This window comes from Vespa crabro, chromosome 4 (genome assembly GCF_910589235.1).
Source record: "Vespa crabro chromosome 4, iyVesCrab1.2, whole genome shotgun sequence".
Lineage (NCBI taxonomy): Eukaryota > Metazoa > Arthropoda > Insecta > Hymenoptera > Vespidae > Vespa > Vespa crabro.
Genome location: NC_060958.1, coordinates 11,379,497 through 11,405,773, shown reverse-complemented (window position 1 = coordinate 11,405,773; position 26,277 = coordinate 11,379,497). Strand labels below are relative to the sequence as shown.

Here is a 26,277-nt window from a genome sequence, read left to right as displayed (position 1 = left end):
AAAGGACACTCTTATCAAGTTTTTTGTCGCAACCTGGTGACATGCGCCTGCAATTAAAGATATGTTCCATTTGAAATAACATTCTTTTTATTTTTATCAACAATATTCATAAATTAATATATTAAACTTTATCAGATTGGCAATGAATCCTTATGCATATATACGTAATTAAAATATTAAAAAATGCATTAAAAATATATATACTACATTTATATATATATATAATCACAAGTATGGAGAATCTACTCTAGAAATTTAAATTCTATGCCAATGGAGAAACGTAGTGGGACATCTATTATATTCACTTTGATTATTAGGTCTCTTTCATAAGTTTGGGCTATAAATAATACTAATATTAATAATAGCAATAAACGATTAAAATTTTAAATAAACAAATAACGTCAAAATGTTGATTAGGTTACCACAAATTCCATTATCATCTGTACTTAAAAAACGGTAATTTTAATATGATATTACGCTAGACTATTGCTTCAAATTTTGATTCATAACCTTTATGCTATTTCATTTTTAATTTATAAGTCACAGATAAAAATTAATAAAACAAATAGTTTTTTTTTCTTTTTTATTGTATATATTCTTTTTGATATAAATTATCGTGTTAATAGTAAATTTGTCAAACGATACAAATTAATAATATTTACGAATATTTCAATGCTTTCGTATTTATTATATCATCATCATCATTATGAACAAAAATGAATAGATTAATAGAGATTGTTTTTCTTTCAGCCCCATACAAACAGATAACCTTACTCTTTGGCAAGCGTGTAACTTTACAACTGGTTTAAGAAAACCAAGTGTCACATCGCTTCCCCCATTGACAGAACCAGTACCTAATTTACCAAAGCCAATTTATTCTACAGCTAAAGAAGAACATCAAAAAACTGAGGTCACAATTTTGTCAAATGGATTACGTGTTGCTTCTGAAAATCGTTTTGGTCAATTTTGTACAATTGGTGGTATGGATTATATAAACTTGATCAATATACATGTAATAACAAAAACGTTATAGTAATGACATAAAAATATATTTTAGTTCTTATTGACTCTGGTCCACGATATGAAGTTATCTATCCCAGTGGGATTTCTCACTTTCTTGAAAAGTTAGCATTCAGTGTAAGAGCCTTAATTGTATATAATAAAAATAACTTAATTAGAACAACATAATGATGTTTAATAATTGTTTAGTCGACAAAACATTTTGGAAGTAAAGATGAAATAATGTTAGCATTGGAAAAACATGGAGGTATATGTGATTGTCAGGCATCAAGAGATACATTCATTTATGCTGCATCAGCAGAATGTCATGGTTTAGATACAGTCACAAATATCTTGGGTGAAATTGTTATGAGACCCAAAATTACAGAGGAAGAGGTATATTTATAAAATGTATATATTATATATATATATATATGTTTGTAATATTTATGAAGATTTAACATGATTATTTTTAAAGATATTGGCAGCTAAACAAACAGTTCGTTTTGAAATAGAAACATTGTTAACAAGACCAGAGCAGGAACCTATACTGATGGATATGATTCATGCTGTAAGTAAAACTTAATATTATTTTGCATGAAATGTGAAGTACAATATATACATTAAGTTAAACTTAATCGTAAAAATATATTTTATATATAGGCTGCCTATAGGAACAATACATTGGGCTTTCCCAAGATTTGTTCTGAGGAGAATATAGAAAAAATAGATAGAAATATTCTATTAACTTATCTTAAGCATCACTATATTCCAAGTAGAATGGTTGTTGCTGGTGTTGGTGTTAATCATCAGGATTTGGTTAAAGCGGTCGAAAAGTAATTCAATCGTTCGTGCGTATTTGAATATGTAGCATAGTAAAGCGATCATTCATATAATATCATATCGCAAGTATTTTCTATATTTGTTGATTAGATTATCCCATTTATTCATGCATGTTTTCAATTTATTTCTTTTAATTTTGTTTAGTCATTCATCAAGAGAAGATATAAGAAACTTCTTACAAAACTTTATGTGTATTTGAAGCTTAATTATTCGTAATACTAATGTGATTTTATCAAACTAAAGAGTATTTTAAGTTTTATAATTTATTTATTCTAGATACTTTGTTGCTCAAAAGCCTATTTGGGAAGAACAAAATATTGTTTCTTCTGATGAAAATGAATATTCGGTTGATAAATCCATTGCGCAATATACAGGTGGATACATACTGGTAAATTTATATTAAATTCATTACATTGTTTTCAGTTAAATTAAGGATTTAATAACTTTGTTTTGTCTTTTACCTATAAATAGGAAGAATGTACTGTACCAGTATATGCAGGGCCAAGTGGTTTACCAGAATTATCACATGTGGTAATAGGCTTAGAGGGTTGTTCGCATCAAGATTCAGATTTTGTTGCCATGTGTGTTTTAAATATGATGATGGGAGGTGGTGGTAGTTTTAGTGCTGGTGGCCCTGGAAAGGGCATGTATACACGTTTGTATACTAATGTTCTTAATAGGTAATATTTAGTAAACATTTAAATCATATGTAATATTTGTGATTAAAGATTTTAAGTAAAAGAAATATAATTAATTTGAAAAATATGTTGTAGGTACCATTGGTTATATAGTGCAACGGCATATAATCATGCTTACACTGATACAGGTCTTTTCTGTATTCATGCATCTTCTACACCCTCGCATATAAGAGAATTGGTAGAAGTTATTGTACACGAATTGGTTTCAATGTCTAGCAATATTTCAAACAGCGAACTTGAAGTAGGACTGCCAAATAAGATTGCCATAATAAATTAAAAGAAACAGAATTTTTTTTTTTTTTTTTTTATAAACTTTTGATATCATTTATTTTGTAGAGAGCAAAGAAGCAATTACAATCTATGCTGCTTATGAACTTAGAACAAAGACCTGTTGTATTTGAAGATATTGGAAGACAGGTCTTAGCAACTGGTTCTAGAAAAAGACCGGAATTTTTTATACAAGCGATTGGTAATTAGCTTATTATTTGTAAAAATTTATTATAGATTCTATATTCATTATTTTTACAGAAGCGATATCGAAAAGTGATATACAGAGAGTAGCCCGTCGATTACTTAAATCCGCTCCTAGTGTAGCTGCTCGTGGGGAAGTTAGATCAGTTCCATCAATTGCAGATATTCAAACTGGTTTATTAGACGCTCAAGGTCGATTGCCTGGTTCTCAAAGCAGATTGTCTCTTTTTCGTTAAAAGTTTTAACAAAATTCACACAAATTTTTTCCTTTGATTTTTAAATAGCAAAAAATAATTTATTAATATACTATTCATTCGTTAAGGTGCGGATCTGTAAAAAGTAATGATCTCTCTTCGTTTTGAGAATCTTTTTGTAATATAATTTGCATTACTGTTATCAGCTAAAAAATTAATAGTACTACACTCCTTTTACTGTGATTTTGTATAAAATAAAACAAAGTATATATTATATCATATCATTTAAATGTGGTATATATATGTAGATATAAATTGCCAATTTATTCAATTGATTATTACATTTATTCAATAGTTTTTATATCTCTTCATCTGTAATTCTCAATGATCTATGAATAGTAATTGTGAGATATAAGTAATAATTTTTTCTTTATAACGGTACGTATGTAAATTCTTTATGTAATTGTTAATTTGAAATAGAAGGAAATATCATAAATGGATCATTCTTAGCTTCGATTATTTTTATAATATCTTAAATATTAAAGATAATAGCAGGACGGGTTGTTAATAAAATTCAAATAATGTGTTTTTTAGTATAGGCCAATCAGATTACAGCCGCCATGACATTTATTTCACTTGCGCAGTATCATTCAAGAGAATCGTTATATTTGAATGATTTGAATTGAACGTCGTATGATGGATTATATTTGTAATAAATGTTATTGTACAAAAGCCAGAATAGATAAACCATTTAGATTTACACAGTGTAAACATATATTTTGTGATAATTGCATAAAAGAAGGTAATAATCATATTTCTTAATAATAATCAAAGAAATAGATTTGTTTTATAAGATGAATTTGTTATATCGTAGTTACGAGAAAATGCGTAGTTTGTGGTTTCAAAGGGCCTATTTCTTTGCCTCTAATAGAACCATTGCCAACAGAGATAGCATCTTATTTTGCTCCGTTAAATGAAACTTTAGGATCATTGAGAACAGCAACAAGTTTACAGAATACACAATTGAGCATCATTTTAGAACGCTTTCATGAGATTGTATGTAGTATTTTTTCTTATGAAATTTATGTATTTATCCTTTTATGATATAACAATAATTTTATTTATTATTATATTTAAGAGGAGAAAATATTATGATTTGAAGAATCATTACTGTAAGGTTATTCAAAAGACAGAATATATGACACAAGAATGCGGTAAATATAAAAATGATATAGTAAAAATAAAAGAGAAGTTAAATTATCTTAAAGGTGTTAGTCCTAGTACGATATCTACTTCGACTAGTTCAGTAGCTTCTATGGATATACGAAGACTACAAAATGATAGGTAAATGTCAAGCACAATTATGCTTCTTATCTTTTTCATAATTTGGTAGTATGTGATATAGAAACCTAATGATCATACATTTGTTTTTATTTCACAGATATTCTTTTGTAAGTAGTTGTATGACATCAGAAGAGTTTCGTGTACCAACTTCTCGCAAAGTACCAAAATCTCTTAGAAAGTATAGTAAAAGTCCTGTTAATACATAAAAAAGAAAATAAGTATGTATATCCATTGGTCTAATGCCAAGAATTTGGATGCTATTATGGAAATTCTTTGCTGGCTATAATTTTTTATTTCTTTTTGTTTTCATAATAAATTGAATGACATAATCGAAAAAATAATAATAATTATAATTAAAAAAAAAAAAAAAGAAAGAAAAAAAAGAAAAAAGAAAAATGTGTAAAAGAGCAAAGAATTTCATAATAAAATCAAACAATACAACGAATCAATTAATTATATTTATTACAGTACGTTTTTCGTAGAAACATATCTTGAAATTATCAACTTATTCGAATGGTAATTAATTCTTATTACCGTAGTTTATTATATGAGAATACCTATGATATAGAGATAGGAAAGGAAATCGTAATCGTGAATCGCACAAGAAGGTCGGCTCACGTATGAACGAGCGAATGGTCGCGCGCACATGCGACTAGTCGTGGGTAAACTCGCGAGTAGTTTGTGGGCCAGGTTCGCGTTACTAAGAAACAGAACTTTCAGTTTCTTTTAGGAGATCGCGAGTGCAGCATCTCGTTAATGTAACAGGCGCGTTCTGGTACGTGCGTGAAAGTTTCTGTCTTTGAAGCGGCCAACATCCTCCTCCATACAGGGAAGATTATCGAAAGGGTCTGTCGTAGGTAGATAGGTAGGTGTATAACAAGATTATAAATAGACATTTTCGTTTAATTTTCTTTCATTTGTGTTTATTATTTTTTCTTTTACAATTTTATTTAACTCTTCTTGATATTTTTTTTTTTAATTTTCAGGTCTATTGCATTTTATTTATAAACATTTGTTTATTCCGATAAACTCAATCTCTTCCCAATATTAAGAGTCTCCTTCGCTCGATATTTAGTCAAATGTTAATTTCCAAAATATTTCGAGGCATACGTAATACAGAAAAATGATAATATAATAAAAAAACGATTGCGTCGGATTAATTTCTTAATTGCGTGCGAGAGAAAGAGCAATGCATTTATGGTAAAGCATGGAGTTGGCCGGTTTATCGCTTGCATCAGTTTCATCGAATGTAACCGGTCGCGAAGTAGTTTTCGAAGAAGGAACAAATTGAGATCGGTATAAGAACAAAACGTAATGTTATCGGTTTAGTGACTTTCCAATTAAAAAAGGTTTTCTAACTTAGGATTTAACAAGAAATATTCCGAATAAGTATTGCTTTATTGTTTTACGTTAATGATTGTTATGGAGGTAATTAAACTCTAAGTAATTATTAAAACTAACATAACAATTCAAACATAAACGTACCGAATAGAAATTTTAAATCATTACCACATTTATTTTTATTACGGCCAAAGGATCGTATTTGCAAATGATTTATATGATAATTAATAGATAAAGTAAAGTATTCTTTTCACGCTATTTCAATATAGCGCGGCTAATTTGAAATTTCTTTTTCCATAGAAACTGTAGAACGAAATGTTACTTTGCAACATATCCTTTCCTTACCACGGTAACATTATTTATATGAGTCAAAGACATATCGATTTATTCCATTGGTAAGCACTGACCGTGCAAATCGTAATCTTGACTACTTATTCAGTCATAATCTTAAGACCAATCGAACGAAGTCAATTTCATTTTCACGACTCTCCCTTTCGTTCAGTCTATACACGTACCTACTTACGTAGAATATTCAGGCTTCGCTGAGCGCGATAATTTGCAAGATTAAAGAGCGAGATATTATGAAGGTAGTGGATCGTAATTCATTGAGAGATGTTTAGAGGTATTTCGAGATCTTTGAAAGGTCATTACGAAGAGGCGAGTGAATTTTAATTATTTCAAAAGATCTTCTTTTTTTTTTCTTTTTTTTTTTTTTTTTTTTTTTGATACGAAACGACGCTAAAAATAACCACTCGAAAATTAGATGGTCGATTCATCGAAAATCAACAGACCTTCGTTTCAGTTCGTTCATTGCATAGATATAGATATTGCCTCATTCAGAAAGATTATTTGTATTGGTATAGTTTGGTATGTTTTGAGAGGTCGCGTTTCTATAATTGAAAGTTTTCGTGCATGACGTCGTAAGAAGACACGGATGCCACTTATCGATATAACTATAGTATGCCGTAACTTAGTTTTTCTATGTGAAACATGGGACAGGTTTTTCTTCGGTATTAAGTAACGCGGTTCGTTTCTTCTTCCAAGTTCTCATTTTCTACTTTTGATCGCCCAATGGTCAAGCTATTTCTAGCCACCAGTTAAAACCTACAGGATAACATAACACATTCTATCTATAAAACAGATTCTTTCGTTCGTACAGAGATAGTAGAGTCGAATAAAAATCTCTCTCTCATTATTATAACCATCATTTCAAAGGTATATCGAAATAATAACTTTTAATTTCACCGGATGAGCCATTGCACAAGGTCACTCATATGAATCTAAATGTAAGGGAAAGGAAAGAAAGACGTAGAGAAAGTGAAAGACGCAAAACGAAATACATATGACTGATAAGGATAAGAGGAAGAATTTGAAGGACAAAATAGGAACGAAATGAATAATTTTCGAAACGATGACCCTCCTTGTCACGATGACATCGAGGGTTACGAAATTACAAGAAGCAGATAGCTGCTCGTACTCCTTGGTAATCTATACCTATATATATACCTGTAACGTATATATATATATATATATATATATATATATATATATATATATATGTTAGAGTCGAAACATGAGGTTTATTATAACGGCGCCTTACGATCAATGGATCTTCTTTCGAGCTCCCGTGCTTTGGGTCAAAAAGTCAGGGTCGTTCTCTGTGCCTCATTTGTATCTTTCTCAATTTCTTTTTCTCTCTCTCTCTTTCTCTCTTTTTCTCGATTATCCTCATCATCGAATTTTGTCATTATATGTCTATCTTTATACATCTTCTAATAAACTCAGACCCTTTTCTTTTGTTTAGAGAAACAATCGTTCTAATATCTATTCGAGTAATATCAAAAATATTATTTCAATTATAAATATTTAATTTTATATATAAAATTAGTTCGCTTAGAAGAAAGTTTTTCCTTTGAGGAAGAGTTTCGAGTTCAACCATTCCAACTTATCTTGCATGTTGCATGCCATAAAACGATTAAAATTACGTCCTATCTTCTGTATTACGTTCTAAAGTATTGATAATAAATAAGAATTTTCTTTCTAGGCGTATTTGATTTAGTATAGATTTAGATTTCCGGTGATTGTAAGGAAGCGAGGATGTATAATATCATAATCGTCGATGTTTCTTTTGATTTGATACTAGAAAGTATACGATGAGATATTTCATTTTCGAAAAATAATTGACATAACCGGAAGACACTTAAATAAGATATAGTTTTGCAATGTCTAGTTTAAAATATCATTCGAAGTTTATGTATATATGTATACATATACACATATATATATATATATATATATATATATATATATATATATATATGTATATATATACTAAAAAGTAGGTTGAATCTTTGCGGTTTATACTTTCTAAGATTGGATTAGCCATCGGTATGAACGATATAAGGATGTCATCTCTAGAATGCGTGAAATTTTAACCAACTATCAACGTACGAACGGAAGACTTTCTACAATTATTGTGAATGAGAGTGATAGCTGTCGAATGTTTTTATTCTTTGTATATATATATATATATATATACTTTCAAAAAATATATATAGAGAGATGATCAAACTTTCAACCAACAAATTATCATTTTTCTACGAAGCTTCGTGAATTCGCTTTCGAGTTTCACGTGAACGCAAACCATAAAATAATTACCAATGATATTAAGGAAACACATATGATCTTTCTCGATTAATCAAAAGATCCATTTCCCGAAAAGTATTTTTACAAATTCATTAAGTCGTTTTTACATTCGCTGTTGTTAATTACGATTAATTCGTTAAACTTTCCTGTCGTTCCTTCTTGACTCACTAAGCACGTAGCGAAAGCATGTAGCGAAAGCACGTAGAGCGATTACATGTTCATTCGTATTATAAAAACGTACTACTACTACTACTATTACTACTAATACTATGACGACGACGACGACGACGACGAGGGAAGATCTATCCTTTACATTATACTGACGTAATCGATGCCTCGAACCTAAAGCGTGCGTATTCTTAACGTTTATAGAGTTGCGAAGCAATTGTCATTTTTTTAATACTTTCTCTGTGAAGAAAAATCCTCGGTTCTTTCGTCGATTGACTTAGAAAAACATCGGAATTTCATTAATAATAATTTATTATCGAAAGATTTTAACAAGGACAAATAGATCGAATAAAATAAAGGAACATAAAAAAGCATTGAGGTAACATTCGATAATAGAAATTAGAAAGAAATTCGAATGGAAATTTTTCGGTTCGATGATTAGCTCGATTAGAAATCACAATCGCGCGTTAAAACTTTCGATGCCCGTGAAAGTGGTCGCGTGGATCTTTTTGGGTCCAGCGACCGCGCCAGCAGCCCGAGGTGAATTCTCTCTTTTTCATTCTCTCTTTTGTTCGATTTATTACAAAGAGTATAAGAAAGGAAGAAAGATATTCTCTTTCCTTTAGCGACGAAACAGGGGAGACGTGTTTTCTCGCGACGGTACTGTTGCACGAGTGAAAGTCCCCGAGTCAAATATTTTTTCGCGGCTGTGTTTCGTGGACCCGTTTTGCGATCTTCCTATACGACTTCTTAGCGCCTACGTATCGATACTCGATACCTTCGATCTCGCGTATTCTCTTTCGTTCTTATTTCTCGAAGTAGGTTTGAAGTTACTTTAGCGTAAGATAATGGGGCACAGCTGTTTTATAACACTCATAACGACAATTATCATAGATGTAATAATACTCGTTGGCACGAGTGCGATGGTGTGTCTCGTTGTAAACTCGTTTGAAACTCGTTGAAGGATATTGGCCATGAGAATTATACAGCGTTCTATATTCTAACTAGCGTTCTAACTTGAGAATTAGTCGATAGGAACTTTACGGATTTTATGGAAATACGTATGAAATTGAATCGAAGGGAAAGAAACGGCGGCAGGAAATTGTTAAAATCTTTCGTGTTCGATCAACGTCCAGATCGAAATCTTGATCGTAGTCTCGATCGTCTCTCGTTCGGCTTTTGTAACTGTTTGTCGATCGACATTCCAGGGTGCACCGTGTGTAATACGTAAACATCGAGGAACGGGCCCGACAGGACGGTGCCGACGTGAAAGTGGTCGGCTGGAAGTGGCGGAATGCGGAGTGTCGGCCGCCGCACAGCGTGTACGTTGATCAACGCTACTAGCTAATTGGACTATGTATCGTTCGCCTACTCCTCCACTTTTATTGTACTACTATATGTATTATATATGAACTAGAAAGAACGATAATGGCGTAAGACTCTTTACTTTTCGTTCATCGTTCCATTCGATTACTCTCATTAATCGTATCGTACCGTTACGTACTCTTGATCGGAATTCAAGCAAACGATAGATACTCGAAACTATCTATCCATCTATTTATCGATCGATCGATCGATCGATCGATCTATCAACAGAATACATGAATTTCGCAAGAATAGAAAGAAATTTACGGAAGAAGAACGACGAATCGGATCGTGTTTATCTGGGCCATTAAAGAAAGCGTTACGAGGTCGAAAATTTTCTGCCGTCGAGAAGATAAAAAGAAACGGTGCTACGAGAGGGGAGTAAAACGGGCAAAAGATACGCGTCGTATAAACCCTCGTACAGATAGGTGCGTGGGATCGACGTATTCTAGATTTATATTCCTGAGGTTCGTCGAAGAGGGGTAGAGGCGCGAAAGGAGAAAAAGATTTTTCCCAGAGAGACAGGAGGAAAATAACGAAGGATTTTATCCACGAGTAGAATGGAGACCAACGTTGGTACGTTGTTGGAATTTCACCATAAATGTATTTACATATCCCAAGAGATCGTGCGACTTTTGCGACTCTCTTGTGCCTTGATTTACGACGGAGGCGTAGGAATATTCTATCGATGCAACTCGCTAAAAGACTCGGAATATGCGCTATCGCGACGTCGATTACATTGAAAAATAATTCTTCCTTCGAATTCTCTTGCAATTTTGTCGTAGATACGACGATGAGCCATTGAGATGTTTTTCTTTTCCCTTTTTTTTCTTTTTTCTTTTTTTTATTTCGATCGTTCGATCGACGATACCTACATACATTCTCATACTTATTTCTATATACGATTCCGACCAAAGCAAGTTCCGAGCTTTATCGTGGGTTTTTCGTTCGAGAGTAAAACATTAAGAAAAAGGAGGCGATATTTTGTATTCGTGTCAGCTTATATGGAACGTCCCGGATAACGTAACGTGAACGCGAACGCGCTCGTACCTTCGCGCTGTCCAATTTCTTGCGTGAACATGACGAATGTGAAAGCGACCTTGAATCGCGGATCATCTGCCCGCATCGATAAATATTTGGGTGAAAGATACTTTCGGCGTGGACTCAATGACACAAATCTATAGGACACTACGGAGATTACGAGGAGAACGAGTCTCCATCAATCCACTCCGATCGATTATTGCCGATCGATTCGATTTAATTATCGTCTTTGATTCGCGATTAACGATATCACGTTGTATTAGAGCCGTTAATTATTCGTCTTTTTTTTACAAAAGTCATGTCGAAGATGTAGAACAAAGATAATCGCGAGATTACGTGTTCTCGATCTTTGTTAGACGTGTTACGTGTTCTACACATATTACAGATATAATTGATCTAATCCTCGACGAAGGAGGACGTATAAATCGATTCTTGCAAAATAGAACGAGTAATATGCGTTATATCGTGTTTGCAATAAATATTTCCCGCCTTCTGAAAAGCCTCTTGCAAAATAGATATATCGAGAGAGCTAGAGTGAGAAAGAGAGAGAGTAAGAGAGAGAGAGAACTTACGATGGTCTCTCGAGTTCTCTTTTTCTCCCTAGTTTACGATTACGCCATTGGCTTAGGTGTCTGTTTATAACATGGTTGAAAAGGCAAGAAGAGGATGGGGGAATCGACGAGGTGAGAATACGATAATCTCCTTCGTTCGTTCGCTCGCTCGCTCGCGATGTCACGACGCGTATGGATGTGCCGTGAGCCATTACGACACCTACGAAGTTGCCAAGACAAAGGAGGAGGAATTAAAGAAGAGGGGAGGAAGAGGAGGAGAAGGTAAAGGAGGCGAAAACCAGTAGGAGCAACTCGTCGGAATTCAGCTGGATCATCGATCACAAATCATAGCTCGCGTTCTATCTACCAACGACGAGTCACGACGCGTGATCTTTTCTCTCTACTTACTTTCTTCGCTCGTTAACGCGATCAAGAAAAATATCTTCGCACGTTCTGACGAAAAGGAAAGAATCTCAGCCTGAGAGAATTTTTCTTTCTTTCTCTCTCTCTCTCTCTCTCTCTCTCTCTGTCTCTTTTTGTTTTCTAAGTGTCAAAGATGCGTCGAAAAAGTTGCTGAGAAACGAAACCATCGAATAACGGATACGCTTTGCTTGAAAGAAAGGCAAGAATCTAATGAGCATTTTGATTGCAAGACAAATCTCTAATATATATATATATATATATAAAAGTGTGGATTAAGACAAAAGAAAACAGTGTCTTAACGATCTCTGTCAGAGATGAATTATCGTTTCTTGATCTTTTAATTGTAAGAAGCGTTTGTTCTTTCATGTTGGTTGTACTACCGCTTCTCGTAGACGGGGTCTACGATCTTTGTGATACACGCTTTTACAACGATTAATCATTGTGTGTCAGCACGAGCATAAATAATAGCGTTGCTACATTGACGAGTTTAGAGGATGCGGTGCGGCTTTGTGCGTTCTCAATGATCAACCGATATATGCTTTAGTCGTTATTGTTTTGTGCTACCGTTCGTAGATCCAAATTTATTTATTCTTTTCTTTTCTTTTTTTCTTCTTTTAAATATATCGTCCATTTGTCATCGAATTTTTTCTCGTGAAAAATAAATCCTGTATAAAAGCCGCCGACTAAGAGCATTGACATTCGTATATATTTACGCGTCGACTGTCATCAGTGCGCACGTACGTACAAGAAAAATAAAATAATTGATTGTAATAAGAGTAATATGTGGAAACAAGTTAGCATCGAGTGACTTTACATCAATATTTTTCAACTCTAAGGTCCAGCGTGCTTGTATTCAATACGAACGTCGATCTAATAGTGAAATTTGATTACGAATTTATCATTTATTTGATCGACAGACGTTATTTAATCTCGATAGGTTATTAAGATTTACATCGAAAGCCGACACTCGCGTCGTTTATCTTCTGCTTGGAAAAATCCGAGTCCGACCACGCAAAAGTTGTTCGCGTCACTGTTGAATAATCGTACGTGCAATACGGTCGTAGTCTTTCGGTTAAAACGCCACGGTGCAGCTGGCCTTTTATGAGCAGCCACAAAACTCTGACTCGTGATCGTTCCTACGACCATCATTATGCGGTTAACGAAGCTATAAATAGGAATTATAAACTATTTTCAGTATGGCAACAGCAATGAACTTTGCTTTCGAACGTACCGTACCCACGACCAACGGAGTTATTTCATTTTTCAGGAGGACAAGTGCAAACGTCGAGAGGAAGGAAGAAAAATGTTGCGATGTCGGTGATGACAGAAGAGAGAAGAATCGTGCGTTACAAAGACGACGGTAGGTCGTTCTAAAAGAGCATGCCGCGGTGGTTACTCGCCCTGGACGAACCAGCATCGAACCCATGCGGTAGCATTGTTATCGGCCACGAACCATCGGGGTACGATCTCCCGACTTTCACGAAATACTCTTCTAGAGAGGATTCAACTTGTGGAGGACGTAATGGCGACCTTGCGTAAATTACGCGGCACCGCTCGAAAGCTGACGTAACGAGCTTCGCAAAATTCACCGCTAAATGTTTCAAGGACGTACGGGAAGATTATCAATTTCTCATAAGGAATGTTATTAAATGGTCATGAGGTTTCTCATTCTAGAGATACGATCTATTAGACCTTTTTTTTTTTTCATCGCTCAGAGTAAATCTAATGAGTCTTCTGTAAAGATTACCGATGACCTTTTAAATAAGCAATTCCGCTAAATGATTCTCATAATGCATAGATACATACGTACTTTTCTTTTTTGTCTTTACGTCCTTTATCTCGTTTTCCTCGCGTTAACCGGCAGGTTAATTAATAATTAATCCGTCTTGTAACGAGCCGTTTGAGTCTCAGGTTAAACTGTTGGACCGTATCAGGGGATGCTCGAACGCGAGAAAGTCCGTACCGGTGCCGCAATCGCAACGGCCTTGACAGTCTCAACTGGGAACCGGATCAGTCTAGACGGCGTCGTTTCATCCCTGCAATTACCGAACGATCGGTACGCCTGTAACCCCGATAGCATTTATTCAGTCCCTAGAAACGATCTTCACGAAGTGGAATGGTGAGAATATATTTTACTCTCTTTTCTTTATTTATATTTATCTTATCGGAAGGAATGTAAAAAGAATGAAAGTAAAGTTTTGATCGTTTTGGATCGCATGATAAAGTTCCAAGTGGATTCCCTATTAAAACTTTTATATTCCTTTTTTTAGGGTAGAACCTGATTCGGTGGATGCCGAAGTATCAAGATTAGTAGCAGGATCGTCGACAACGACGACGACGACGACGATTACGCGAAATAATCCAAGACGATGTTGCAGAACTTCGACCAGTTCGGGCTACTCGAGCCACTCGCCGCCTTTATCAGCAGGTTCCTATTCCTGTTACGCGTCTGCTGTACCTGGTCAGAGTATTTTTCGTTCAACAGCTCCGCAAACGATGAAAGATCAATTCGGAGGAGGTCTCGCAGTAATACACGAGGGCGAAGCAATTCCACGTCCCATATGGCCGTCTGTCTTTACCAGTGTACCACAAGAATTCTATATCCGCGATGACGGCAAAACCGAATACGATAGTTAGTAGCTCTATTCGTTTAATATGTGTCAATGTAAGCATAAATATTAACGATAAGATGTTTTATAAATTATTTCTTGTCTCATAGGAATGTACACGTGTTGCGGATGCGGTTGTACGTACACTTATTCGTGCTACGATTGGAATTACGGCCGACCGACGGGAACGTCAGCGCGCGAGATTCTTCTAGAATTATCAAGGACATTGAACTCCGTTATAGAAGGTGAGACGACGATGACACCCGAAGAGATTTTACAAAATATATCGAAAACCGTGGCTCAGGGGATAAATCTGAAGAAGAGTAGTATATACGAGTACGTACGTCACAATCCAGCATGGTTGAATGACGGAAAGAACACTTCGTCAATTTTGAGCAGTAAAAATTCGTCACAGTCGACTGGAAAGGATTCGTCGTCGCTTCAAAGTCGTACGAAACACTCGTCTTCCTCGTCATCGACGAGGGTAAATCCGGTGAATTCGAAAGTTTACGGTAGCACCCGTAGATTTTATAATTCGGCTTGGTCAACGTCTAGATGTACCTGCGACCCATCTAATAGAAACGTCGAATCATCGAGATGCAAAAAGACTAGGCCGGAATTGGAAAAGAAGTCGTCTTCAAGTACGGAGATTCATTGTCAAAAACCATTGGGTTTGTGTACCTGTAAATGCTTTAAAGACTCGACTCAGCAATCTAGAAGGAAACAGAGTACTTGTACCAGTGTTCAGATCGGAGATAGTGAGAAACAGTCGATCGTTGGACTAGACGGTTTAAATCAAAATCGAAATGGTCTTGTTTCTGATGAACCAGAATACACGATGGTGAGTTCGTATAGGTTTGATATCGAGATTAATGAATTTAAAATTGCTAATCTTTCCGACGCTCCAATTATCATTTTAATGAATACGAGTTTTCGTATCTTTATACGACCGGTTCTTTCTTTTTTGCAATTATTAGCTGTTGGTTTAACACGAGCGCGTTTCTGTGGAAACAGAATTGTTGTCAAAGTTAGTTAGTTGCTCGATATCCAATTGTAGCCATTTCTTTTTTTTTTCTTTTTTTTTTTTTCTGTATAAAAACTATCGTCAATGTAACCAACGCGTAAAGAGCGATGTTTCAGCAGTTGGAGTGTAGCGACGGTGGTTCCTCGAACGAAGGGATAGTCGTGCCGTCGACGAAAGGTGCCTGGAATCATCACAACACGAGAGGATTCATCGGTGATTTGGATTTCACGTTGGACGTCACGCGTGCCGAACGTTTGGGTCGAGCGATTGCGAAAGCGAAAAGGAATCGGCAATGGTGCAGAGCTCTGACCACTTTATTTGGACTAGTCTTTTTTGTTTTAAGCGTCGTCGTCGTTTCGTTGTCGGTGACAAGGGGTCGAAAAGTTTTCGGTAGCATGTGAAAAAGCTTTTTTTTAAGGAACTAAAGCGTCTTGCGACTGATACTCTTTGCTAAGTACGTATTTCTCAGTACCTTATACCAGTTAAGTAAAAATCCGCAGGGTTCAGGAAGGGTCCTGCAAGCAATATATGGCTGTGACCATGTCCTTGTATATCTTATGTTTTAAATGATGTGTGTATTCCGAAAGCAATGGCATTAAATAAAGAGAAGACGATAAGATATGATTCTATCATCTGGCGAGCGGAACGACTATGATACGTTCTGTTATCGTATAGTATAATCTTTAATGGTCTGATAAAATTAAAAAGAGTCTTACGTACCATCCCTTCCTCTCTCTCTCTCTCTCTCTCTCTCTCTCTCTATCTCCTACGTTACAAATATATTTCACGTATCCCTACTCTCGCCCACGCTCATAAATATACTCTGGCAAACGGATCGAAACTTCGTTAGAATCGACACGAGGGGACGATCTCTCACGTCTCGTTTCTTCTACGCTCGAGAGAAATTCTCAGCGTAAGTAGAGGATATCGTTGAAATATAAAAAGGAAATAGAGTTAATATAAGGAGGAAGTATAAGTATAAGGAGGAACGCGGAAGATAAGAGAGAGAGAGAGAGGAAGAGGAAAGGGAAGAAGAAAATAGGAGGAAGCCGAAGAAGAGGAAGAAACATAAGGGCCGCATTACCGAAGCGTTACCGAAGCGTTACCGAAGCTTAACTTGTCGCGGAAATCGAAGCTCAAATTGAAATAGATCGATCAGTAAATAGATCGAGCCATCGGAAAGCACGACGGGACACGGAGGAGCCGTGTATTTGCGTCTTGTAAGTCGAGCGTCGGTGATCGAGCCTTCTGGCAAAGCTCGTCGTGACACCGTTTCGGTGGACTGCTCAAGCCGGGCCGTTGCCCGGGCGCGTTTCGTTGCGTTTCGTTGCGTTTCGTTGCTTCGCGCTGAACGAAGAAAATTCACATTTGAAATTTCACTTTGCTTTCACGATTCCGATCGTCTTCGAATGCAGTGATCAACGTTATCTTGTCAGTGTGCTCTCGCTTGCACTCTTAATCTTTTCTTTCTGGCAAGTACTTATCATCTATAGCTCTCTCTCTCTCTCTCTCTCTCTCTGTCTCTGTTTTACTCTCTCGCATACGTACACCCTTTTTCGTGAATTATATCGGAAGAATGATAACTCACGTGTGGCAAACAATATTGCAAAGCTTACGTAAGGCATAAGGGAAGGGATGGGATGTCTTCACGTGACGTTGTCGATTCTGGACGCTGTGAAACATTCTTAAGATATCGTGCAGTTTTAGGATCATCGTTTCAAGGAATAACACAGTTCGAACGCTCGTGTTTGAGATTTATGAGAGTATCGAAAGAAGAATCAGCCGTGTAGGATGAAGAAGGGGCCGTTGACTTGGAACGTAAAATAGCTTTCTTCAACCTGACGTAGATTAAACACGTAGGTCCAAACGTGATAATAAAGAAAACACGTTTTCGCCGATCGTGTGTGTAAAAACGATCGATCAAATTTAGAAAGAAAATAAAAATAAAATAAAATAAAATAAAAAAAAAATAGTATTAGGGTAAGGTGTAATAGTAAAGAAACATATAAACGACCATGATTAAATGTCTTTATTTAGAAGACTCTTGCAGGGGATTATGCAAAATAAGTTCAGGCATACATAGCAGGTACATAAAGAGAATGTTTTGTGTAATATGAATAATGACCAACAATTGCCGTGTGTCTCATTTATCTCGCACTTATACTAATGACGACTACATTCGCGCTTACTTACGTCTATTTCCGCGTACACAAGACGAATTGGTCGAGTCAGCCGGCGAAAGGTCGACCAGACTTTTCCTTTTAGCGTGCAACCAGCGAGATACATTAAAAAGTAAAAATAATTTTTTTTCGGTAAAACGATCGCGAACTAATAGAATTGATTCTTTCTCCATTTTGAAAATAAGAAAATAAAGAATTTTCATTCTATCGCATTATAAATTATTAATTAGATATAAATTTGAAATAAAAGATGCCATTAGTATTCGTCGAAGAATTTGTACTCCTGTTTACTCTTATATATCTCTCTGAATCCTCCTACGCGTTCGTTCTTAGTAAACAGGAAGAAGGAAAGATCGATGATTAAAAATAGAGATTCCTCCTTGACTTCCTTTCGCATGAATTATTTGTTGTTGATTTCGTTTTAACGATGTCATATAATTTCCATCTTATGTTTTATGGGACGTGGGCAATGCTTTTGTAGAGTAGTTAACTAACGGATACTAATCTTACATATTAAACGTAATTTCAGATGTAGATCAGCATGGCGATTAACATAAAATTTACAAAATTCGATAACACACCATGGGGCTTTCGATTAGCGGGTGGCAGCGATTTTCCACAGCCATTGACGGTCATCAAAGTACGTATTTTATGATTAACGATAACAAATTTGTTAAGTAAAACACGATTGATCGTTCAAATACGATCGAACGGCTTTGGCATTTAATGTTATTTCGAGCCAAAAGTGTCATCCGAAAGTGATGCCAAGTTTTAGTAAGGTTTACACCGATCCTGACGTTAATTAGAGTTCAATGGACGATCGCGAGCATATACGACCCCGTATATTTCTATCCGTAACATTTACGTCAATTAATCGAATTTAAGACTCTCTCGGATTCGATAAATTTTGGCCGTTCCATTTGCAGGTTAACGAAGGGAGTCTTGCAGAATGTATGGGTATAAAAGTGGGCGATGTCGTGGTAAGATTAAACGATCAACCGATCAGCAGTTTGACGCATGGACAAGCACACGAGGCTCTCAAACTGGCAGGCAACAATTTCGTTCTCGGTGTACAAAGGTAAGTATCTTCGCGAGACTTTATCGATACGTTCGACGTCGACGCGATAAAACTTGACAATCACATTTTTTTTTTTACTTTTGTCACCCCGAAATCCATAATAATGAAGAACTATCTTCTCGGTCGATGAAATAACAACAACAACAACAACTTAGTTATGGTATACATGTGCGTATTAAAGAATATCTTACGGATAGCAAGCTAGCAGCCACGAGTCTGGAAAAACGAGTCAAAGTGCACGCACGCTTGTCACTCTCTCTCTGGCTTTATATATAATCCAACGTAGCCAGAATATCCCGGTGCGTACAAGAGTCTACGTGTGGCAATGTATTGCAACCACTTATAAATAGGTGACCCAGAATGAAATCTGTTTATCATTGGTCGCTGGTAATTTTATTACTGGCTTTTCATACCGCACTCGCGTCACCCCTCCTTCTCTACCGATTCTTCATTACCCTTTGGTTCGCGCTCGGGATCACACGAGAACGAATAAACAAAATTTAATATCGACTAACCGTGTATTTTAAGGAGCTAGCTGTAAGTCGAAAAGTATGAGATTTTAATAAGCTGAAACACGATATCATTTCTCTTCGTTCTTTTTTTTTTTCTCGTTGTAGGGAGGAAGAAGCTCGTAAGGCTCTCGAGGCTATACCCGACGAGAACATTGTCCCGTATAATATTTCGGTGAGTTAACTCGTTGGATTTTCTCTTGTTTCGTTCGTAAGAATAAAAAAAAAAAAAAAAAAAGAAAAGAAACAATAAAGAAGAATCGATCGGATTCATCGATTCGAATCGGAGGGTTAAATTCTTCTGTCATAGCTCGCAGATTTGCCGCCAGTTTTCCCGGAGAAAATTCTGTCGGAAGATACGATTTTGGAGAAGCACGAGGTAACGATCGAACGTTTACCGACCCCGGATAAGGCTGAGGAATTGCCGGACAAGCCGAAGGACGCCAACAGCGAGATTATACCGAATCAGAATCTGACCGACGAGGAGATCGCCCAATTGATTCTCGAAGAGGAAGAATTGCTTCCCTATAAGGGAGTATTAGGGTAAATCGTGTGTAATATTGATTGAGAGATTTGGAAAAAAGATCCGTATATATAGGAGAGATCGATTTGAATGAATCAACAGGGTGAACTTCAATAAGCCCAAGCCTCGCGCTACAGTGTTGAAAAGTTCGAAGGTCTTGGAGGAGCTTCAACACATCGCCGCAGCTCCACCACCGGACGTAGAGGAACGTCATCACATTTCGACCTTTTTAAAGAAGCCGGATCGACCTATACCGAAGGCTAAACCTCGCGAACCATCGGAGGGAGAACCGTACAGAGTAGTGATAAAGAAGCAGTCGAAGAAGAGCGTGATAGCACGTTTGGTGGAGAAGGGTCTGATACCACCTGGAAGCCTCGACACGCCTGAACCAACGTCCGAGGTAAAGATGTACGCCCCCGAGGAATCTAACGAAGAATCTAACGAAATTGGGACGGCCGTCCACGAAATCGATGTCCCTAAACTTCTTCTACCAAATTCGATCCGATCTAACGATTTCCCAGATCCCATTGAAAAGCCTACTCTCGATCTCGTTTCCGTTAAAACCTTGACTACTAATCCGAATCCTCCCACGTGTCTTCCTTCCTTAACTCTTCGTCGATCGACGATCAAGCCAAAGCGTCTCTACACGAGAGCTCGTTACTTCGAGAGATCTCTCCTCGGATATCGTAAGGATTCCGACAGAGTCACTCTCGCCTATCTTCTCGAACTTATTCTGGGAAAATCTTCTCCCAATGGGACGTTCGGACGGATAAGAAGGAGGGGCCGTTACATCGAGACTTATCTCGAACGGGAGGACATCTGGTTCAAATCGATGTTTAAGGTTTTCTTTGCTAAAAGAAACGATATTACGAAGGGAAGAAGGTTCAGCAAGCCTCGATACGCCGAGCGACTCCTGACGAGGAATTTTCTTAGAGGAGAGTTCGTTGAGAGAAGGAACACCGCGAAAATGCAAAAACGACGTTTATGTCCTAAAGCTCGATATTTTGAGCGCGTCCTTGCGAAAGACGTACGACGATTGATCGAACTTATCAAAGAGATTTCTATTCGCGTAGATTTAGGAAAATTCTTTATTGGCAGTAACGAGAGAGAGATTAGACAGGGTGCTAGACGACGCTCGAGTTTGATCAAGGTCAAGGGTCATTACTTGGAGCGTTGTTTAGCTCGACAAGACTCCTCCGCTATAGTTTCGACGCTTACTTCGACGCTAACGGGTCTTATCGAGTCAACGAAACGTCGATCGTCGGAAGTTGCCGACGGACAGCTCGATGTCTCGGTTAAAGCTCGTTCGAGAAGATGCTCCTACGATCGCGCTCACTACGGTGAACGTGCGATCGTACGTAATCTCGAGATTCTCGGCAACCTGGCCGAGAAGATGACCTCGAAGATACTCGGTTGGCGCGAAGGTCGGCCAACGAACGACGACCTTGAAGTATCTCTCTCGAATTCGATCTCCTACGAGGAGGAAGGAGGAGGATTTTCCAAGTTCTTACGGTCCACCGGCGAGTTCGTCTCGGCCGAGGTGTTTCATCGTGGTGGCAGGAGACTATCGAGATCGTCCAAGGTCGTCAAGGTCGACTCCCCTATGGAATCCAACGGCTGGCTCGGTTTGCTCGCTCGACTCTGCGGCCTTGACAATGGCGCTCGTTTCTCCGATGACAGCTTGAAGACGTGCGACGAAAAGATCGCTCGTGAAGCCGATTACGAAGCCCGAAGGTTGTCCTTCGTGCCTACCGTCCTTTACAAGGGTCTGACCAATCATATAGGCGTCGATTTTACCAGACTCGTAGCTTACACTTTCGTTCCCTGTGCGTCCGTCGTTTTGTTGTACATGTACAAATAAGATCCTTTTGAAAAATCATTTAGATCCCGTCCCGTACGCTTTCTATTTTCGTTTTCAATGCAATCGAATTTCTTTGATCTTGCTCTAGCCTGTATCGTTTTCGTTTCGGTCGTAACAAATTCGTCCAAAGAAATATTAATCGTGGGCTTTTTAATTGGATGTCGTTTAGTTAGGGCGAAGCATTATAATCGGAATGTTGTATGTTTTAAATCGAAAATAAATTTTCGAGATTTGCGTTTCGTAGATCATATTTCGAGTCGCACAGGCTTATTTTAGAATTCCCGTAAATGCATTTTAATTGATACGTTTGCATTTCGCTTTTTGAAAATTAATTGATTTAAATTAGGATTTAAGCGTATTCGTTCTCTCGGGTTAAATGGAACAAAACAAAAAGTGATCGTAAAAGCGGTGCACGTGTAAAACAGTAGGACTATATCGACGATGTATCTTGAAACGTGCGTTTCTGTTTCCCTTTAACCTAATAATGAAATATATCAATTACAAATAAATCGTCAATCCAGTTTAATAATCGTCATGTTTGCATGTCTATGCGTTCTCCTCGTCGATGTTACTAAAAATACATACACACATATACACCGACACAAATAGATCGAACATTGCGCAGACCTCACACAAAAACGCACATTTCCAGATGTAATACGATTAGCATTCGATCGTTCGAATTAGATCGAATACTAATTGCCAACTGGGTCAATTAATAAATGAGATTGTGAGTCGTGTCGTAACCGTGTTCTTTATTTATTGATCAAAGATATAAGTCAGATAGAGCATGCTTGCAAGAGGTAAAATAATGAAGGATCTATCAAACATATCGTATTCTTTATCATTGTACTTTTTAAAAATGAAAAATGACAAAGTGATCGTATAGAATTTGATCGTTTTTAGTTCTATTTAGTTTGTTAAAGATAAATGGCATCTTCGCGTTCAACCTCTTGCACAGGTTCGATTTGTTATTGCACGCTACGAGATCAAAAGTACTCTTCGGTATTGGAAAATAGAAATTCTTTTATTTAGGCAACGACACCGGCAGCAACTCCAGATCTAACTGGGAGATCGAGCGGAGCCAAGACACCAGATTCGCGTCCGGAATCGAAGTTGGAAGTGATCGAGAGAACGCAGGACGTGGTAACTGAGAAGATCGAGGAAGTTACTATCGAGGGAAAGGATCCGAACGTTAGTCTTGAGGATCTTCGACAATCGGTCGAGAGGAAAACTGTCGAGGTTGAAGTAGAAAAGACAGAAAAGAAGGAGGAACCAAGGGAGGAAAGAAAAGAGGAGAAGGAGGAGGAGAAGGAGGAGGAGAAGGAGGAGGAGAAGGATAGGAGGGAGGAACCAATTCTCGCCGGTATCGAGAGACAGATGGCTGAAGTGGCGAGCAAGGTCGATCGGGAGAAGATCAAGGAGCTCGTGAGGACAGAGATCAATCTCGAAAAACAACTGGAGAACGTGCAGAGTCAGTTGCTCGCCCTGAAGCAATTGCCGAGCGAGATCGAGAATCACCTTAGGGTCGTGTCGGAGCAACTGAGGATGATCATGGAGCTGAGCGGTGTTCAAAACGGCGGCAGCACCGCCGGTAGCCGTCGTGGATCGTCAGGTGAAAATCAGCCTTGATCGATTTTCCTCACTTTCCAAGCCGATGAACGAGATTTCTGAACGCCAGCCAAACGAGCCGGCGCCTACGCGCGATTCGCGAATACGACTTCCATTGCCAAATCGTTCAAGCTCATTCTGGATCGTGATTAAAAGATCTCGAGTGGTAAACTTGTCGGTAAACGAGATCGTCGTTGGTAGGAAGTGGGTTGTAACCAAGATGATCGATCCGTCATGAGTTTTGGTTGTAAGCATGTTTATAAGTCTTGTTGGAAATGAAATTTCGTGATATTCGCGCTCGATCCTTCTAGAAGGCTATTTTCGTCTTGTTTATTTATGTGCCTTATGTTATAATATAAATATATTCAAGCTTCTCGCTTTTCATCTTTCTTTCTTTTTTTCTTCTCTTTTTTCTTTTTTCTTTTTTTCTTTTTTTTTTTTTTCTTTTTACTTTCGAATCTTTGAGGAAGCGCCATTCGTCGCAAGAATTTTGTCATTGAAATCTCTAGGGATATATTACTCGCTTTCTATTATTGACGAAAGTGTGTATTTTCAGAAGATGAAATCGTCGCTGCAAAGCAGTGTCCTCGAGAAAGTAAAGAAGAATTACCGGTAGTGGAAGATATCAAAGAAGAGGATGACGTGGAAACTTCGCGATCCGAACGACCATCGACCGCCATGTCGCAAGAACCACCACGGATAATAGAAACTACTGACGATGAAGAGCAAGAAACCGAAACGAGAGAATTGGATGGTACGATCTCCATAAGAAGTAGCGACGACGAAGGTAGTAGGGTCAAGAAATTCGTTGTTTCGTACGAAACCAAAGTTATGAGATCGAGAACAGCTAGTCCAACGCCTTCCTATGGTAAATATCTATCATTATATGGCACCTAATCGTTTATTCAACCATTATAGATCTAGTTACTATTATTGTTAATTTATTGTCAACGAAGCGTTCGTGATTACGTGAAAGAACGAGGAAATAGTTATTATACCTTCTTATGCACCATTATAGGTAGTTTTGAACCAGATCCAAACCTGTCACCGAAAGATCAAGTTATTCAGGAGTTGCAGGTATACGAATGAGGGATATTGCGAAGTTTCACTGGAATGTTTTTCATTATCTTTTTTTTTTTTGTGTTTAAACGTTGGAGAACACACCATCCAACATTTCTTTTTTTTTTTCTTTTTTTTTTTTTTCTTCCCATGCATTTCATACCACGTTCACTATTCAAGCGTTTCAGTAATAATGTTTGAAAGTGATACCTTGTTGTCGAACTATATCCCTTCGTATCGTACTTAACGTTTTCCAATTGGATTTAAATCTTCTTAGGTTAAAAATAATCTAGGATAGATTATAATATCTTATTTCCCCGTGTCGCACGTGCAACCTTGGAACGTCTTCGATATATTGTATTTCATCGTCTCTTCTATTTGTATCCGCGTACGTGTAAAAGAATTTGTTTTCTAACTCACTTTCTAATTCACTCGTTACATTTTTAGTACAGGAAAGGGAGAAAACATTCGCAAGATCTCTGGCCCCAGGCTAAACAATTGGAACTCACGTTTGGTCGTAGATGGAGATGTCCAAACGATTTCTTCAACGACGAGATGATAGCCGAAGTATTATCCTCTCAAGCGGAAGTTATTCGCGGGAAAGCACTTGGGTAATGGAGGTCGCTAATTACCGGCTAATTATACACTTTTACGCGAAGCTTTCAATTAATTCGCTATGTTTCCATTTACGTGCAGGGTAAACTTTAAGAAATACGAAAAGACAAATCTACCGAATTACGATCATCTGATGAACTCGAGTGTCTATAAGATGATTCATAAGATGGAACGCGAACCGAAGAAAGGTATACCCGCGAGGCCTCCCAAAGTAAACGCCGCCGAGGACATAATCGAGAGAGTCGTAAGTTTTTAACGTAAGTTCGAAACGTGAGAGTCCTGCTTGCGTGGTGACAAACGATATTTAACGAAAGGCAATCGGGTTTCTTGCACATACATACGCCAGCTTTCTTTAATCTCTCTTTCAGAAATAATCGGTATTCAGCCTTGCCGATGACAAAAGTACTCGAAGTATTAGTCACTAATGGAAGAGACGTCAAGTTGAATGAGATCATCGAACGGCCGTGTCGACGATCGAAATAAGAGGAAACAGCCAACAGTCGCAAGAGGAATCAAAGAAAGAATTTCGAAAGGTGTTCGCGTTGAGATATTCGAAAATGTTCTTTTTTTTCTTTTCTTTTTTTTTTAACCTTGGTTTCACGAGAAGCACGTCATCAATATTCGAACCAATAATCGAAGATTAATTTATCCGAATGATTTTACATAAATACGTATAAATATTTGATCGTAGACACGAGATTAAATGCGATCGAGTGTGAAGAGCACGTGTGTTGTACACACATCCCTTATATAAACCCATGCATATTTCGGCATATTTTTTGCTCTCGTAGATTCGATTAAGAATTAAGTGTATAACGTTAATAAAAGAAAAATTCACTTTGTAGACGTTATTACGTTATCCATTTTAGGGACATCTTGTTAATCAATGATAAGAGGAAATCCATTGGTAAGTAAGTAACTGAGTTCTCGTTAATTATGTTAATAGTTTTTCTTGGTATGTAAAACGAATCGTACGACGATTCGTGGAAGCGATTACAAACTTGAACGTGGTATCGCCGTATTAGTCGAAAGTCTTTCTTAATTACTTCATTTCCATTTAAACTCATTAACCACGTCGATGAATCAAAGAGACCTCATTTCTCGCTCTACTTGCAATTACTAGA

General features: G+C 37.2%; 3 protein-coding genes across 18 annotated transcripts; all 3 read left to right on the top strand.

Moving 5' to 3' along the window:
- Positions 1 to 266: 266 nt before the first annotated feature.
- On the top strand, positions 267 to 3,965 carry LOC124423900 (mitochondrial-processing peptidase subunit alpha). The gene is made up of 11 exons (XM_046962245.1): positions 267 to 456; positions 751 to 980; positions 1,058 to 1,137; positions 1,210 to 1,395; positions 1,478 to 1,570; positions 1,663 to 1,835; positions 2,119 to 2,230; positions 2,314 to 2,522; positions 2,616 to 2,781; positions 2,877 to 3,009; positions 3,069 to 3,965. Exons 1-11 carry the CDS (start codon positions 407 to 409, stop codon positions 3,245 to 3,247), a joined length of 1,611 nt encoding a protein of 536 aa, XP_046818201.1. The 5' UTR covers positions 267 to 406; the 3' UTR covers positions 3,248 to 3,965.
- An 810-nt stretch (positions 3,966 to 4,775) lies between these two features.
- On the top strand, positions 4,776 to 16,336 carry LOC124423901. Of its 8 annotated transcripts, none has more exons than XM_046962252.1 (6): positions 4,776 to 5,414; positions 13,352 to 13,444; positions 14,019 to 14,203; positions 14,355 to 14,716; positions 14,804 to 15,534; positions 15,834 to 16,336. In XM_046962252.1, exons 3-6 carry the CDS (start codon positions 14,022 to 14,024, stop codon positions 16,116 to 16,118), a joined length of 1,560 nt encoding a protein of 519 aa, XP_046818208.1. In that variant the 5' UTR covers positions 4,776 to 5,414; positions 13,352 to 13,444; positions 14,019 to 14,021; the 3' UTR covers positions 16,119 to 16,336. The 8 variants fall into 8 exon arrangements, with proteins under 8 accessions (XP_046818208.1, XP_046818204.1, XP_046818209.1 ...); XM_046962248.1 differs by having other exon boundaries at positions 13,352 to 13,544; XM_046962253.1 differs by having other exon boundaries at positions 13,352 to 13,544; positions 13,996 to 14,203; positions 15,837 to 16,336.
- A 199-nt stretch (positions 16,337 to 16,535) lies between these two features.
- Positions 16,536 to 25,997, top strand: LOC124423898 (FK506-binding protein 5). 9 transcript variants are annotated; one of them, XM_046962244.1, is made up of 12 exons: positions 16,710 to 17,189; positions 18,427 to 18,537; positions 18,824 to 18,975; positions 19,593 to 19,659; positions 19,795 to 20,027; positions 20,110 to 20,407; positions 22,904 to 23,483; positions 24,036 to 24,347; positions 24,498 to 24,556; positions 24,986 to 25,149; positions 25,235 to 25,397; positions 25,522 to 25,997. In XM_046962244.1, the coding sequence occupies exons 2-12, from the start codon at positions 18,439 to 18,441 to the stop codon at positions 25,525 to 25,527; spliced, it is 2,133 nt and encodes a 710-aa protein (XP_046818200.1). In that variant the 5' UTR covers positions 16,710 to 17,189; positions 18,427 to 18,438; the 3' UTR covers positions 25,528 to 25,997. The 9 variants fall into 9 exon arrangements, 7 of the variants coding, with proteins under 7 accessions (XP_046818195.1, XP_046818200.1, XP_046818199.1 ...); XM_046962243.1 differs by having other exon boundaries at positions 16,711 to 17,189; positions 25,235 to 25,410; XR_006942184.1 differs by lacking the exons at positions 24,498 to 24,556; positions 25,522 to 25,997 and having other exon boundaries at positions 16,709 to 17,189; positions 24,991 to 25,149; positions 25,235 to 25,410.
- Positions 25,998 to 26,277: the final 280 nt, after the last annotated feature.